Raw genomic sequence first — 17,944 nt, forward strand, 5'->3', positions numbered from 1 at the left:
GGGAGAGGGAGGAACCATGATAAAGAAAGAGAGATTAAGATCAAAATAGAGAGGGAGAGGGGGGGGACCCAGATAAAGAGAGAGATTAAGAGCAAAGGAGAGAGAGAGATTAAGATCAAAATAGAGGGAGAGGGAGGGACCCAGATAAAGAGAGAGATTAAGAGCAACATAGAGGGAGAGACCTGGATAAAAAAAGATTAAGAGCAAAATAGAGAAACAGAGAGATCCAGGTAAAGAGAGATTAAGAGCAAAATAGAAAGAGAGAGACTCAGATAAAGAGAGATTAAGAGACCCAACTAAAAATGAGATTAAGAGCAAAATAGAGCAAGACAAAGAACACGAGAGAGTCCCAGATACTGAGAGAGACTGAGAGTAAAATAGAGAGAAAGAGAGACCCAGATAAAGAGAGAGAGAGAGAGAGAGAGAGAGAGAGAGAGAGAGAGAGAGAGAGAGAGAGAGAGAGAGAGAGAGAGAGAGAGAGAGAGAGAGAGAGAGAGAGAGAGAGAGAGAGAGAGAGAGCGAGAGAGAGCGAGATTAAGAGAAAGATAGAGAGAGAAAGAACAAGAGAGAGCGAGGAAGTGTGTGTGAGAGAGAAAGAACAAGACAGCAAGAAAGAGATAAAGGACGAAGAGAAATAGAGGAAAGAGAGAGAAGGAAAGAGAAAGGACAAGAGAAAGAGCAAGAGAGAGAGAAAGAGAAAAGTTGTTCCCACCTGTCTGTGTAAAACCACGCTAAGAAGAACCGACCCAGTCTCTCCTGTCTCTTCCGCTCATCTCCTCCGCCCTTCATACAGACTCCTCCATCCTCATCTCCCATATCTCTTCCTCTCGATCAAACCCTTCTCCCGTTCATCTTCCTCCAGTGCAACTCCCTCTTTCTCTCTCTAGAACTCCCTCGTTCTCTCTCTAGAACTCCCTCGTTCTCTCTCTCTAGAACTCCCTCTTTCTCTCTCAAGAACTCCCTCTTTCTCTCTCTCTAGAACTCCCTCGTTCTCTCTCTAGAACTCCCTCGTTCTCTCTCTAGAACTCCATCGTTCTCTCTTTAGAACTCCCTCGTTCTCTCTATAGAACTCCCACTGTCTCTCTCTAGAACTCCCTCGTTCTCTCTCTAGAATTCCCTCTTTCTCTCTATAGAACTCCCTCTCTCTCTCTCTCTAGAACTCCCTCTTTCTCTCTCAAGAACTCCATCTTTCTCTCTCTAGAACTCCCTCTTTCTCTCTCTAAGATTCCACCTGCGAGCTTCTTCAGGCCATGAAGTGCTTGCCTCTGGTCAGAAAGAAATGGAGGAGCTTCCCCTCGGAGAGAAAATCTGCCCCCGCCGCCCTCTCTGCTTCAAATCATGGCGGATCGACGGACAGCGCGTCGTGCGCGTCGGAGCCGAACAGAGCTTCGAGCAAATCTTCCGGTTCGGCTTCTTCCGCGCCGAGCATCGACGCTGTGTTCGACGAGAAGGCGCAGAATTTGCGGGTATTTGAATTTGGCGAGCTCTCCGAGGCCACCAAGAACTTCAATCCGCTGCTGAAGATCGGGGAAGGCGGATTTGGGTGCGTTTACAAGGGCTTCGTCAAGGCCGTCGATGGCCGCGCCGGGAAAACCGCCGTCGCTATCAAGAAGCTTCATCAAAATAGCTGGCAGGTTCGCGGAAGAACACAAGATCGTGATTTCTGTCGCTCTTTTTACTCTATTTTGCTGCGATCGGAACTCGTTCTGCATCGCTCGATGACGAAATTCGGATGTTGTTCAAGGTCGCTGCCTATGAATCGGTGTTTGTGCGACTGAATTGAGGGAATTTTGTGACCTAGTGGCTCTTTGTTCCAGAATTTTTAAATATTAGTTGGTTTTCTGGCTGGAATTTAAATCATTTGCCAAACGATTTTTCAATTTTGACCAGCCAATGAGTTCTGACCGTGTAAACTTTAGGTTCTTGATTATTGTTCAGCGTTTACATAAAATCATACGATTATCCGTCGACGTTCATATTACTCTTGATGTATCATCTAATGCATACTATCGTAAACCTTTCTTGGAATAAATTCTAATTTTCTCAACTTTAATCACCCATTTGTCTTTCTGATTGAGTTTTTCTGGGCCCCAAGAACTGGTTCTTAAGTATATCAGAATCGTGCTGAAAAGCCGAAAAAGGAATAGTAAACCTTTCTTGGAATAACTTCTTATTTTCTCAACTTTAATTACCCATTTGTCTTTCTGAATGAGTTTTTCTAGGCCCCAAGAACTGGTTCGATGTATCAGAATCGTGCTGAAAAGCTGAAAAAGGAATAGTAAACCTTTCGTGGGATAAATTCTTATTTCTCATTTTTCATTACCCATTTGTCTTTCTGATTGAGTGTTTCTGGGTACCAAGAACTGGTTCTAAGTATAAATTCTTTGATGAATTTTACTCTGATTTTGTTAATTTTTTTATTCAGGGGCATAAAGAGTGGCTGACTGAAGTTAGATTTCTGGCGGTGGTGGATCATCCCAATCTGGTAAAATTGATTGGGTACTGCGCTACAGACACTGATAAGGGAATTGAAAGATTGTTGGTTTATGAGTATATGCCAAACAAGACTTTGGAATATCATCTCTTCAACAAGGCATGCCCTGTTCTTCCATGGGATGTACGAGTCAAGATCGTTCTTGATGTTGCTCAAGGGTTGAGATATCTCCACGAAGGCCTCAGCTTTCCGGTTTGTTCTGTTAACCTCCATTTCATTTTCTATAGGATTTCTTACTATTGTTTTGTTTTGTTCTTTTTTTTTTCCCTTTTTTCGCCAGTGGATCATGCATATTTTCTCCATTGTCACATTTTTTGTCTTTTTTATGAATTTTGACGCTCTTCTTCGGGATCTCTTGTTTGTTCTTTTGTTTTTATTTATTCTCCATTCTCTATTTTTTGCCTAGTATTCTAGATATGCTTTTCAGTGAATTTGGTATGCTTTCTTCGTGATATTTTTTCATTTTTGGGTTGATGTATAATATTATTTGAGCACCCTTTTTTCGTAATTATGTTCTACTTGTTCTATTAATGAGTATCTAATCATTCGAATAATGTCTACGATTCATCATTATCACCTGATCTCCCTGGATAATCTCGAGAAAAAAAAGGTTTTCAAAACTCCTTGATATCAACAATTCAATATGGCCCCAAGGCAGCAAGAACAGAAATTTCTCAATCACAGTTGATCTTCTTTCATTCTCTCTGAGACAATCTTGAGAAAGAAAAAGTTTTCAAACTAATTCTGATCGTTCTTCCACCGGAGGCTCCTCGCCATCAACAATTTAATTTGGCCCCAAAACAGCAACAACACAAATTTCTCGATCACAGTTGATCTTCTTCCATTCTCTCTGAGATAATCTTGAGAAAGAAAAGGTTTTCGAACTCATTCTGATCATTCTTCCGTCGGAGGCTCCTCGCCATCAACAAATCAAAGGTTTGGGTTTTTAGCAGGTTTTTCTTGCAGAACCTTCGTCGCTCCCGCTCTCGCGCGGAGGAACCTTCCGACGGAAGAAAATTGCTCGATCACAATTGATCTTCTTCCGTTCTCTCTGAGATCTAGTTTCCGCAGGTGATTTTTCGGGATTTCAAGACAGCGAACGTGCTCATGGACGAGAGCATGAATCCGAAGCTGTCCGACTTCGGCCTGGCCAGGGAGGGACCTTCCGACGGCCGTTCCCACGTCTCCACCGCGGTAGATTCTTCTACTCCATCGTCTTCCTCCCCCTACTCCCCCCAATTTCTCATCCCCAAAACCCTTCAAATCTTCCGGCAGGTGATGGGAACGCACGGCTACGCAGCGCCGGAATACATCGAAACCGGGCATCTGACGATGAAGAGCGATCTCTGGGCGTTCGGCGTCGTCCTCTTCGAGATCCTGACGGGGCGGCGTGCCCTAGACAGGAACAAGCCCAAGGACGAGCAGCGCCTGCTCGAGTGGGTGAAGAAATTCCCTCCGCAGAGCTCCAAATTCGCGACCGCCATGGATCCTCGCCTCGAGCGGCGATTCCCCCTCGCCGCGGCGAGGAAGATGGCGGAGCTCGCCAACGCCTGCCTCGCCAAAAACCCTAGGGACCGCCCCACCATGGGAGAGGTAGTGGAGATCTTGAAGGAGAATTCCTCGCGGAAGTCCCACTTACAAGGTACAGACGATCCTCCTTAAAAAATGCCCTCTCGGTCTGGATTTTAAATGAGAGCTAGAGAGAGAGAGAGAGTGTGTGTGTGTATGTGTGGAGATTTTATATTTTTGTTAAGATGACGTGTCATCCGTCTCTATATCGTCATCCGGTCTACACGTCACGTCTTCCGTCACCGTGATGGAATCCCAAACCCGTCTTCCTTTCCACCTTGGTTTCTTGTGATGCCTCCTGTTAGGTGATGTAGATTTTAAATTTTTGTTAAGATGACTTGTCATCCATCTAGATATCGTCATCCGGTCTACACGTCACGTCTTCCGTCACCGTGATGGACTCCCAAACCCGTCTTCCTTTCTGCCTTGGTTTCTTGTGATGCCTCCTGTTAGGTGATGTAGATTTTAAAATTTTTGGTTAAGATAACTCGTCAACCGTCGCGACATCGTCATCCTGTCAATTTTTCATGTCTTCCCGCACTGTGATGGACTCCCAAACCCGTCATCCTTCGCTTCTTAGTTTCTTGTGATGCCCCCTGTTTGGTGATGTAGATTTTAATTTTTTGGTTTAGAAAACTCTCATCCATCGCAACATCGTCATCCTGTCAATTGGTCATATTTTCCGACACCGTGATGGACTCCTAAACCTTTCTTCTATTGTCTTAGTTTCTTATGATGCCTCTGATTGGTGATGTAGATTTTAATTTTTTGTCAAGATAACTCGTCATCTGTCATCCATCATCTAAGCATAAAAGTTGTGCACTCCTTTGGCTGGAGAAGGTGCAACTAAAGCAAACACAGTTAGGTAAAGCCTCTATTCGTAAATGAGAACAAAGAATCTTTTGATAAATTCATTTCTTCCATCTGATTATGATAGAATTTTTTATCTTAAATTTTAAACTTTTTAAAAACTTCATGGAAATATGCATGTTTTTTGTTCTATATTTACATTCAATGACTAATATTACATTAACGTGTAGAATAAATGATAAAAAGGATGCCAAAATTTTATGCGTCACAGAGCAAACTTAATATAGTACATGAGAATGCCAAGCAAGGTGGAGGAAATCAAGTACACATTATCAAGTAATTTATTGATGCCAGTTGTAATGAGAATATTTTTTCCCTTCACTTGGTAAAAACGTTGGACTTCAAGCTGGAGCCTCTTGCGCAAGCACATGAGATTAGTTGGATTCATGATGACATTGGGAACAAAGTCAATGACACTAGCTTGGGAAAATATTATTGACAAAAAAAATATGGATCAAGTACAATGTGGTATTTTTTATATGAATGCATGTCATATCGTCCTTAAACAACCATAAAAGTTTTCTTATGATGAGTGATGAGCTCTAATTTAGGGTAATAATTTGTCATTGATATTTAAGTTCATCGATTATTATTTATAAACCTTGACTTCTAAAAGAACTTGACTTCTTAGTGATTAAAAAACATCGCCTCCATTGGGAACGGAAATTAGGAGGTTAATTTCTTTTTATATGGTGATCAGGGAATGAGAAAATATATTTATTAAGTAAGAATACAGAGACAAGAAGGAAGTCAGTCAAAGGAAGATGTATGTCATAATTATACTTGTGAATATAAAGGAATGACACAAATGGGTGTGGAAACAGGATATCAATGAATGATGTGTATGAATTTTATTGATGGTTATTACCTACGAGATGGACATTATGGATGAGATAAATGTGATGGATGATATGAATGCGATGGGTGTGGAATGATGCAGATGGATGGATGTGATGGATAGATGTAGATGGGGGAAGATCAAATAAAAAAGAAGACAACAAAGCAAATTCAAGAAGACTCACCATGAAAGAGTTCCCCCCCACTTCTCTCTCGCATTCTAATTTCAATCCACAATGAAGTCCAAGAAAACTTGATGGATCTTGAAATCACTTTCTTATACTTGACCACCTAAACTGGGATATATATTCTAGGATGATTTTTACTTTTATCAATGGGTGAATTTATATATCAATTTGTATTATGGAAAGAGAATGGAAAGAAGAAACTACCCTCAAAATTGTGGCCACAAAATCCATTTGGATTGTCCAATCTCACGGTTTCATGTTGAATAGTTCCCAATCCTTTGATTTTCTCCCTCTAAATTGCCGGCATGGCACGAAAATTTGGAAGTCTGTAAAAATTCATTAAGTGCATTAAACAGTTCCATAAACTATATTTATCCAATAACAATAGTAAAAAGTATTTTTTGACTTTAAAAACAATATATCTTCTAATTTAACGTCATAAAAAATCTAAAACATATATTTCAACTTACAATTTTTTTTCTTCTTGAATTTCATGTCAGGAAGATCCATAAAAAACCAAAGTCTAAAAAAGTAATAATATATTTTAAAAAAATATTTTTCAATCATGTCAAGTTTGATAACATACAAAAAATCATTTTAGTGTGTTAGTGTGTTTTCAATCCATTAGAGTGTAATCAATTAACTATTGTGTTAGCAATTCTATCTCCATTGGTACATATAATTGTTTTGCTTTCTTTAAGGATGATCAGAAATTTATGCTCTATACAATAACGTCTATGCCTCCTCTAAGCTTAAAAAAGGAGAACATATCGATCGATAGAAAGAAGCTTTTTTGAAGCATGAATAAATGTATAATGCCTTTTTTATTTTTCAAAATCTGAATTCAATATTGTGGCTTGTAAGTAGTACTTGAAAAAGTGCATAAGCTCTTACTTGAGTTTCCAAAGATTCGTGATATGCCATAGATCTTCCGCCAATGAAGGACATTCAACACCAGGTCAACCTTGTTCCAAGAGCAATTTTTACAAACATACCTCATTATAGAACGATTGCAAATGAAAAATCAGATTTATTGGATGAAGTCGAAGAGCTATGACAAAAAGCCCTCATAAGGTAGATGATATGCCCTAATGTTTCTCCTACATTTTTCATTCCCTAAAAGAATGGAAGCTGGAGAATGTGCATGGACAATTGGACCATCAACAAAATTATGGTAAAATATTTGATTCACACTCCATGACTAGATGATATAATCAACATTTGGTGTCAGTCATAGGTTTTATCCATAATGGGCTTGAAAAGTGAATATAATCAAACTTTCTTTCAACAAAGGGAATGGTGGTAGACTGCATGACGATTGAGTGGTATGTCATGTCACTGGAGTATTGATAATCTAAAAAATTAGGGCTTTAGTTAATTGTCAGTATTTATAAAATTATTCAATAAAAATATAAATCTGTACTCACTTAGTAATTTATGTGGTGATTATAGATTGTCTCCACATGAAACGGTGGTTAAGGATCTAAGTACTTAAATATAATGATTATTGGGATGAGATGAGATACGAAACCAAATGTCAACAAAATGCAAGGTGAGAAAAAAGTGATGATAATAGTCCACAGATAGTGATAAGTAGGATTTGAGAAGATCGAGAGAATGCGAGGAGCAAATGATGATGACCCAAAGAATAGCGGTGACGATATAGATAACGAGTTGTATATGGTAAATGAAGAGTAAGTTTGTAACAAGACAGTGACGCGAAGGTGTTAAGACATGGTTAGAGAAAATATGGAGGTGACATGATGGTGAGATGTGATAAGGAAATCAATCTGAGCAAGTGTCAAAGTCGAGAAAAACAAAATGAGGTGAGGATACTTACCAAAGATCCTTACGTTTCTGCAAGGATCATGGTGATTTACGAGTGCAGGTAAGCTCCCCCTCTTTTCTGTTTCTTCTTCCCATACATCTAGGACACCAAGAAAAGACTTCATGGACCTCAGAAACACGTTGTCTTTAAATCAGCCTAAATGAGTAGGAAACAAGTTTAAGGATGAATTTGATAGTCATCCACCCCCTTTTTCATAGAACAGAGGGTATGAATGAAAAGAGGGGGTAAAGATGAAGCATCCCCGAAAATTTCAGCTCAATCGGACCTCAAGATCTGCGGATATCGTGCTTTGAGTTTAGAACAATCCTAGCCATCCCTTTTTTTCCTCTCTCCTCATCATCAGCTCTTATGCTCCTCTTTTTCGGTTTATGATTAAGACATCCAATTGTCAGTTATTAATCATTGGTGCATCGCCTCATCTCCTGCAATCACCCCCCACCTGAATGCCACATCTTTTTTATTATTTTCTTGCTAGATTATCGCATCACATTTATTGCAATTTAAATCATATCTTTTTCCTATTGGTCCACGTCACTCCTGCAAATAAAGTTTATAGAAAGTTCTCTATAATGATTGGCTCATTATGGTATCGCGATTCCTGATGCCATAATTGCATCTTTTTCGAATGATAAGCACAGGTTATCATTTAGGACGCTCTTGATTGGTTGCCATTAGATAAATATAAGGGAGACACGTGGCAAGGATATTTTAAAGATATACATACTTTAAAATATCATTCTAAAAATAACGCTAAGTCATGTAAAGATAATCTATTTTGAATTGGAAAATTAATTTCTTTAAGAATATGATGTTTGATTAAAAATAACATCAAATCCACAAAAATAAGAATATTACTCTAGTAAGAATATTATTTATTAGTTAAAGGTTGGTAACACACATTTATAATTATTTTTAGGCATAAACGTGTGTATATTTCACAGATACAAGTTAATAATTTTTGTGTTATCAACTACAACCCGTTACTGAACAGTTTGTTGTTTTTTACTTTCACATCATATTTATATATAGTACTGACCAATGGGAATACTTTGCTGAACCTACGAGACGTTTTGAATGTTATAAAAAATAATGAATTTCGTATAAAATGTTTTTTCACGAATAATACTTGATATAGATCCCCTTAGAGCATGCTCATCCTTTGTCAAAGAAGTTGCATAATCATATAAATGCGGAGATCAAGCTTATAATGGTTCATTATGATAAAAAATTATTCACAACTACACCACTGATGATAAAAATGGTTATGGCCCATTTCACGTAACTGCTAACTAGATTGATGCTATTTTAAGTTTATCATCCGCGTGTCCTTGTTGTTCGAGAGCTTTGCATCAAACATTTTTCTCATAATCGAGATTTTCTTTGTATTAGAAAATGTAGGCATCAAGTTGGAGGTTAATGCCATTCTTCCCTCTATCACTTGTGGTATTGAGAGGTATTATGAACGCATCTTTAACTGTTAGTGGGCATGGTGATGAGTAACATTTCTTCAATGAATAAGAAGATGATGTCACTACTTGCTAAAAGACTAAAATAGGAATACTCAATATTTTCTTCACACATCCTCAATATTTTCCTCCAAGCAACAGTGAAGATTTATAAATCCCTCCAATATTTTTAATGGAGGAGGCCGATGTGAACACAACAAATATTTTTTGTGTGAGTGATACCATATATTTAAAATTGATCGGGAATGAATCATCTTTATTTCTTTCAATGAATATTCCTTAAAACCCACACAATAAGCCATCTCTGTCTCTCTCTGAACAAAGATTATCGGGGTCAGTTGACACCAGAAGGAAAACAAAAATCTTCATTCAATAAAAGGGAAGAGAGACATTTAGATGTATATGTGGAGACAAAATACCATCCTAGGAAGACCCCTCTATATTACGTAGAAATTATCTTCATCTCCTAAAAAAAGAGGTTGAAATCGTACCAAACGAAAATTTTCACTAAACGCAAGAAAGAGACATCCAGATGTAAACATTTAGACAGATGATTTTTGCATATAGCGATTGATTCAAAGAATTCCACTCTCTACAAGCTTAAACATTACATCGGAGAAGCGAACAGAAACGGCAATTGATCAACGAGGCGAAGAAGATGCAGATAGCAGGTTCTATGAAATGATGCAACATGGCATAATGAATGATGATATGAATGGATGATGGTGGGCCCCACTCTAATTCTAATAGAGATTCATATGATGGTTAATATCCAGCACTTGGGTGATAACCAAACTGAAGTTTCCCATTGTGTGATCGAAATCCCTTAGAAGAACGGAGTTCCCAACATTTTAGAACAAAAATTGGTTAGATAATTCGTCTTCTTTCAGATAATTAAAACCCAACCCAGCTCTTAAATCAAGTTCATCTTTGCATCCAACAGAACGGCCAGATTAAGTAATAGCCGCAAAATTTAAGACACCTTGATGGGAGCTCTATAGCTCACTTCGCTTGGTAATGAATACACAGGGTTATTATAAAATCAACAAAACCGAGAGAAACACTTTGTAGATTGAAATGGCAGGCATTCCATGAGGTTTGAGCAGCTGGTTTGGATCAATTAAATTGTTAGATTTTCCCTGTTCTTGCTAAGACATCCCCAACACCATTAGAGGAGCAAATTTGGGAAGTCTGAGGCTCCTGTTCTCTTAGTGAGTGAATATTACACATTAAACAGAATGCTCATAGAAAGCAAGAAAAACCTGGCCGGAAATCTAGAGAAATATTTATCTTAATTATACCTGAGATTCATCTGAACCAGATGATCTGGTTTATCCCCCCAGTTTACTGACATCCTCAAATCCATCATTATGGATATTTCTTGAGATCTGGGTTTAGTCTATGTTTACAGAGTTTGCCCATCCAGAAAAAAGAAACTTCGAAGAAGTAGACGCATCGACCGGAACCCAGAGAAACAAGAACAAATTTCTCTCCCTTATCCAAGTTATGGCGTGAGTAAGCACTACGGGCGGTGATTAACACCCTTCAATCCATCATTAAGAAAAAAATTAGGATCTGAGGCCACTCAAATGTGAGAAACATGCCTCTCACTATGAAAGAAAATGCTCGTCCAGATAAACGAAACTTGGGAGAAAATTGAAACATCCGCTGGTTGAACCCAGAGAAACTTCTCTCTTCTTGGCAAGACCCATCTCAGCCAGACCGGCAGGAGAGTTGGGTAAGAAGAAAATTCGTTTGAATTGGCAAGAGAGGAATACCATCAAACTAGACTACTTTTTAATGCACCACTTTCTGGAGCCCAGAGAAGCTTCTCTCCAATCTTAGCCAGAAGGTAAAACTTCTCCTTACTATGTGTGACGGAAAAGAGAAAAGCATCCTCAAGAGCCATTTGAGACCACTTGTTGATGAAAAAGATTATAGAGAAAGTTCATCCAATGAATAAACACTACGCTAAAAGTTTCCATAACGGCTGTAGCACAGAGAAATTTCTTCCCATCTCAGCCTGGAAGCTGGAGTTTTTCTTCTTAGTATGTCTCTGTAACATGTGCGAGGAGAGAGACCATTTGAATTGGCAGGGAGAAGATCATAGCATCCTCAAAATCATCGTATGAGCAAAACTTTAGCAATATGAGACTACTCCTTGACGAAAGATATTTAAGAGAATGTTCATCCAAAAAACATAAACTTAGCAAAGACTTGGCTGGAGCCCAGAGAAGATTCTCTCTTCTTTCCAAAGTCCCATCTCAGCCAGAAGGTTAGCCTTTTGAGAGAGGGATGTCCATTAAAATTTAGAAATGTGAGTTAAGCAAAACATTGAGCAATCCGAGGTTCTGTTCCATGCGAGGGATACCATACCTCATCATATCATTTAAAGTATGCTCATCCAAAGAGAAAACTTAAACTTAAAAGGAAGGTTTCCATATCGGCCGTGAGCCAAAGAAGCGCGGACCTTCCGATGCAAATCTCTTTGGAGATAACAGAAAAAGGGTGTCCCACGGACAACCATCAAGATACCTTTGTTCGCCAAAGTCAAAAACTGAGAACTCGTTACATTAAGAAACTGGTCAACCAGGAAGAAATCCAAGGATGCATTCCCCACTCCAGTCTCATAACATGACATCTCAAGATTGTTTTTTCTTCAGTTATGAACTGCCAGACAGTTTCAAGGCGTTTAGGCATCATACCCAGAAGCTCCAATGAATTCGTGAGCCTAACACACGCCTCTGGCTTTAACCTGAAGACAAACCCATGTGTGAACTTAAATATGTCTTGTGTCTCTGGATCCAGTTCATGGTATACATAATGCCTCTTGCGAGCAAATCATCCTGTAGTTCCCTTTTACCAGAGGAACGCTGGAGCTGACCACCACGCGACCACTACGGTGTCTATGATGCAATGGAGAGAGAGAGAGAGAGGAGAGAAAAAGATGATGCTAAAGAGCCATGTACCTTAGTAGTACGATCCCGATCCTCCACCGCCAAGATATCCACTGCCACCCACGCCTCGACTAGAGTACAATGATGGATAAGAAGAAGAGGCACTTCCAATCTAAAGAAGAAAAATAGCATCGCATTAAAACCTACATAAAAATGTGAAAAAGCCAAGGAAAATAAAGAAAATATAGTTACGTGAGATCGAGAAACATATGAGCTGTCGTTGTATCCTGAGGAATGCATCCCTCTAACATCACCGCTCCTTGCAGAGCCTGCGAACAAATAATTTGATGGTAAAATTCAAAGATGGACAGAAACAAAAAGTAACAATAATTCAATATTAAAGGTAGTTCATACCATAACGACTGCTACTGTAGCCAGGATGTGATTCTGGACCAGAAAAAGAGCTTCGGCTGCTGCCATATCCAGCAGTGGATCTAAGCCTGCGATGATACAAATTTGTAGAAAGTAAGTATCCTTTAATTAAACATCAACAAAAAGGACATAGAACAACCTTTCGCCATATGAACTGTAATCACTGCCATCATTGACACCATAATCAATCCGTGGTCTTGGTGGACGTGCACTCATTTCGGCATAACGAGGAGGAACATCATCCTTTAATTCAAAAGAAAACTCATCAAAATCAAACCAACCGGACACGGAAATAACAAAAGAGATCCAAGAAGCTTACAATTGCAGCATAAGGTCGCTTGGAACCAGATATGGAATCATATTCACGGCCATGGCCCTCACGATACATTGAAACCGGACGTTCAATCCTTCGTCCGTACCCATCTTCGTCATAACTTCTTCTGGCGGCACTTCGAGATGCACTTCGAGGAACTTCATCATCAAAACTTGGTCCATGCATTGCGTACTCATCCCTGTAGAAGGAACGCCTTTCCACTGGATCCCTCGAAGAGTACTCCACAGGAGCTCTACTTCTGGGAGGGAGTTCACGTCTTACCATGTCTCTCTTTGATGATGCCTTTGGGTATGGGTCAACTGTACGATAAAAAAAAGTAAAAAGATCAAAATAAAATTTACTCACCAATGGCATAGTCAACGTCAAAGAAAATTTATGTCAACATAATTATTGTAGCCAGCTAGGACCATAAACATTGACTACTTTTTTACTTGACTCTTACTAAATTGGTAGCTAACATTGACATAAGGCATCAACTAAGGCTCCAACAAAACGAAGGACAGGAATTCAGAACAAACCGAACATTGGATGTAATGGGAGCAGGTAAAGGGTTTCGTTCTCTGTTTTCATTCAGAGGTCAGGACGGATGACCCATGACAGATTGGATTCTGTCCCATTCCATTTGTAATTATTCCATGAGGCATTGCGTCAACTACCAACGATAACCTAAAATTCGTCAAATCTATTCCTTTCTTGTCCTATCTTTCTCTATATCTATTCCCTTCTCTCCATCTATTATTTTCTCTTCCTATCTTTCATTCTATCTATCCCTTTCTCGTCCTATCTCTCCATATCTACTTCTTTCTTTCTCTACCAATCTTTCTCTCCATCTATTATTTTCTCTACCTATCTTTCTCTCTATCTATTCCTTTTTCTTCCTCTCTTTCTATTTATACGTTCCTTTATCTTCCTATATATCTCTCTATATATTCCTTTCTCTTCCTATCTTTCTTTCTATCTTTTCTTTGACCGACATTAACTATGACTCAGACAACCGCCAAACCCAAACATGATAAAAAATAAATAAAACCATGATTAAATAGACTTAATCACCTGGTTGCCTTCGTTCGTAGGAACGACTTGGGGGAGGCAGATCTCTGATTCTCTCGGCAGACCTTACGAGCGGCCGTCTGGGCTTAAGGTCCACAGGACGCTGGGGCCCGCGGGCTCGACTGCTAATGGGCCTTGAACTTTGGCCCACTTCTCTGTAAGGCTGAGAGCGGCCCCAGGAAGGACGACTGCCCCTTGAAGTTACCTTCTCTGGCCTTGAATACTCTGATCGCCGACTCAACTTCCCACGCGCCTTTTGGATTGGGCGTGATAGTCTAGCCCTTACTTTAACCTAAAAAATATAAAATAGTACACTATTAAAAGAAAACACCAGCATAGAACTCGTATCAAAGTAGAAAAATACCTTCTTGTCTCCTTCACCGAGATCTGTGTTATTGATAGTTTCTGCGCATTTAACCGCAGACTCGTGCGAATCGAATGAGACAAAACCAAAGTCTCGTCTCTTCGCCGATGGCATGTTGCGGGCAAGTTCTACTTTCTCAATAAGCCCGAATTTTCTGAGATGATCTCTGAGGCGTTCTTCATCCCAGGAGACGGGCAGACCATCTATAAAGACAGTTTTAACCTGAAAAACGAGACAGATCCGGTAATTAGGCTCCAAAAATCAAGCTTCATAGTAGCATATTTGATTATCACGATCTAGGGTTGATGATGGCATCGAGATTTGATTATCACACATCGAGATGACGCCAACAGATATTGCTGGAATTAAACAAAATTAAAGGTTTATTTGATTGAATCTATTTATAAAACGTCAGAAAACGTCAGAAAAAAACCTATTTAACGTCAACGAGGGTAGAAGACATTGACGTTTGTCAAACCCTAGACATTTCAAGGACGACACACAAACCTTAGCCATAACTTCATCGCTGGGTTCGATGAAAGGATCAGCAAAGGACACCTTAGCAGGCCTGTCAACCCCAAATACAACGTCCCTCTTTCTCAGGCATCTGTACGCTTCCATTGCCTCTTTACGAGACGGAAACTCGAGAAAAGCAAATCCTCGGTTGAGCCCTTCATTGTTGCTGTCCTCAACTAATGTCAGTTCTTCAATGTTTCCAACTCCGTACTGCTTTAACTTCGACTTGAGCTGAAATCGCGTCAAACAAAGATGAAATCAGAATAAATTTACTTGAATAAGTGTCACAAGTTGCGTACAAACAATGTCCATCAACGTACATGTTCTTTTGTCCATGTCTTGCAGATATTTCCGAGAAAGAGGGTATCGTTGTCTTGGCACGGCGAAACACCACACTGTTTTCCCTTGATCTAAAAAACCAAAACGAACTAAATCAATCCTCATATTAATATGAAATTAACTAAAACAATTACAAAGTGATTTTTCTTAAAAATACCACTGGGCTCTTCATTTCAGCGACGGCTCGCTTTGCCTGCTCGACCGTGGCAAATCTCAGGAAAGCGAAACCCTTGTTCTTCTTAGTAACGGGATGCTTCATAAGCCGGACCTCCACCACTTCACCGATATCACTGAAGAAGTTTTTAAGATCTTCTTCAGTCGTATCCTTATCCAGACCACCCACAAAAACTTCAAACTCCTTTCTCTTGCGGTGTTCAGTAAGCACTTCATGTTGTTCTTCATGCTCGGCGGCGTCAACGTTCTCCTCTTCAACCTCTTCTACATCTTTTTCCTCTTCAACATCCTCACCATCGCTCTCTATCTCTTCTATCATCTCAACTTCTTCAGCACCATCACCGAGGTCTTCTTCTTCTTCTTCTTCTTCTTCCACTTCTTCTTCCACCTCTTCGCCTTCCGCTTCTACAATTTCATCTTCATTCTCAACCTCCTTCTCATCGTCTTCTGCAGGTTCTTCTTCAGGATCATATTCAAGTTCTGTATCATCCAAATCTAACTTTTCCCCTTTATCTTCTTCGACATAAACTTCCTTAGTAGCCCCATCGTCTGCAGCATAATATGTTCCAAGCTTGTTTAGCTATTACAAATCTTTATTTAATTAGACACTATTTTGATCTATAATACCGCCAAGGGAGACAACTTGGGGAACTTGCGACTATAGTTCTGTTTTCCGAGGAAAAGATTAATACTTGAAAACGAATAGAATCAACAGAGACGCAAACGTTCATGTTGTCAGAGAATCTTAGAACAAGCAACCATAATACCGTGGTTATTTAGCCTTTTTGATGTCATTTTTTGAGTTTAAAAGATGAAGCAAAATAAAAATAAATTTCAGAGAGAAGGCAAGTTGGTCATGGTTCGGACACTAGATCAGCATCGAATCGAACTTTAATGTCGTCGGAAATATTTGAACAAGCAACAATTACATGATTAAGCAAAAAAAAGAATGACACACCAAAACCCGTCACGAAAACGTATAATAGGAATTAAATGATCGAAAATGCTTCCCAATTAGAACACTAAAACTCACGCAATCAAAAGAAGAAAAAAAACCCAGAACGACAGTAGAGAAAGACGATCGGATGAGACATACCAAGAGATCCATTGGCACCGGACTGAACCTCCGGCTCGGTAGGCTTCACCTGTGCCGTCGTCTCCACCTCTGCTGTCCTCTCCACCTCTGTTGTCCTCTCCACCTCTGTTGTCGTCTCCACCTCTGTCGTCGGCTTCACCTTGGCAGCCCTAGAAGCCGTCTTCCTAAGAGTACCCGACGACCCTCCTCCGGATTTCTTCACCGCTCGAGGAGGCATCTTCACCAAGATCGTGAACAACCAGGAGAATCGAGATCGTTCGCAGCTTCTGGGAAGGGATTGTTCGCCTGAGGCGCGACGGGGAAGAGTCGGAAACCCTAGTTTTGTTCTTGTAGCAGATGGGCTTCGGATATAAAGGGCCCAATTTGATCAGCACCGACCCAAAAAAGTGGAGAAAAATAAAAACAAATAAATAAATAAATATATAGATATAAAGGTTTTTGAAGTACAGTAAAAGCTAGTCTATTGGACGGGTGACGGATAATGTAAATAAATGGACGGGACGGACGGAGCGAAAGGACGGGACGGAACGGTTGTTCGGTTGGTCACCGTTACGAAGTCTGCAGTTTAGTTCGAGGAGCTGGACGAATGGATGACGAATACGATGACGATTGGATAAAATTTAGCATCCTTTTTTGGCTGAATTCCCTTATGATTTCTTCTCCAGTTTCCTTTCCTTAAAAGACATAGAGAGAAGAAGTGTAATAGAGAGAGATGAAGATTGGAGGCTTGAGAGAAAAAGATGGGCAGTGAGTGGGTTGAGAGATGAAGTCAGAGAGATGAAGATGGTGGGTTGAGAGATGAAGTCAGAGATAGAAAAAGATAGTTTGAGGGAGAGAGAGAGAGGCATTCTTTGGAAATCTTACCAGTCGTGTTAGACTAGTTTAGTGAGTTTAACGAGAGCGAGAGCGAGAGCGAGAGCGAGAGCGAGGGTGGAACTCAAATGGGCCATCGTTATGACCCAAAAAAGTGGGACGTGGGACAAGGAAAAAAACTTTCTAGATCTACCCTATTGTCCCATCCCTTATAATCGTTCTTTTCACATGCTTTGGTTCTGAAGAATTTGATTTCAGCTGTCTAGGGCTCTGAAGTAAGTACTGTTTAGCTTGGTGCCGTTTATTTTTGTCCTACTTTTTAATCCATCCTCTTGATAATTTATTCAACGAAAGGGGTAGGATATGAATCACATCTCAAGTCTTAGAAAACATTTTCACAATTTTTTGGCCCAAAGTCTTGACATGCTTCATACCAATAATTTACAAGGTATAAACTTTAATGGACGAAATGGAAATAATAATGTCGGATGTGCATGTATTTTGATGCTTATTTTCTTCTTCATTTGGAAGACCCATCCTCTTTTAAAAAAATAATTCATTGTTTTCATTGGTCTTGAGTGGAACAGGTTGAATACATAAAAGATCGGGTCGAAGATTTTCTAAGTAAAATAAAAGTCAATGCAGTGAGTCCTTCT

At 39.7% G+C, this 17,944-nt stretch overlaps 2 protein-coding genes across 2 annotated transcripts; one reads left to right on the forward strand and one right to left on the reverse strand.

Annotated features, from left to right (window-relative positions):
- The first annotated feature begins 644 nt into the window (after positions 1-644).
- On the forward strand, positions 645-4,269 carry LOC144708673 (serine/threonine-protein kinase PCRK1-like). Its single transcript, XM_078582088.1, has 4 exons — positions 645-1,634; positions 2,426-2,686; positions 3,566-3,688; positions 3,770-4,269. Exons 1-4 carry the CDS (start codon positions 1,251-1,253, stop codon positions 4,154-4,156), a joined length of 1,155 nt encoding a protein of 384 aa, XP_078438214.1. The 5' UTR covers positions 645-1,250; the 3' UTR covers positions 4,157-4,269.
- Positions 4,270-11,768: 7,499 nt separating this feature from the next.
- On the reverse strand, positions 11,769-16,794 carry LOC144708803 (RNA-binding (RRM/RBD/RNP motifs) family protein). The gene is made up of 12 exons (XM_078582239.1): positions 16,476-16,794; positions 15,363-15,928; positions 15,187-15,276; positions 14,858-15,097; positions 14,351-14,572; positions 13,990-14,278; positions 12,922-13,235; positions 12,742-12,845; positions 12,585-12,670; positions 12,423-12,499; positions 12,243-12,342; positions 11,769-12,028 (listed from the first exon to the last, which is right to left on the reverse strand). Exons 1-11 carry the CDS (start codon positions 16,690-16,692, stop codon positions 12,244-12,246), a joined length of 2,304 nt encoding a protein of 767 aa, XP_078438365.1. The 5' UTR covers positions 16,693-16,794; the 3' UTR covers positions 11,769-12,028; position 12,243.
- Between the last annotated feature and the right edge of the window lie 1,150 nt (positions 16,795-17,944).

This window comes from Wolffia australiana, chromosome 10 (assembly GCF_029677425.1).
Source record: "Wolffia australiana isolate 7733 chromosome 10, ASM2967742v1".
Classification (NCBI taxonomy): Eukaryota; Viridiplantae; Streptophyta; class Magnoliopsida; order Alismatales; family Araceae; genus Wolffia; species Wolffia australiana.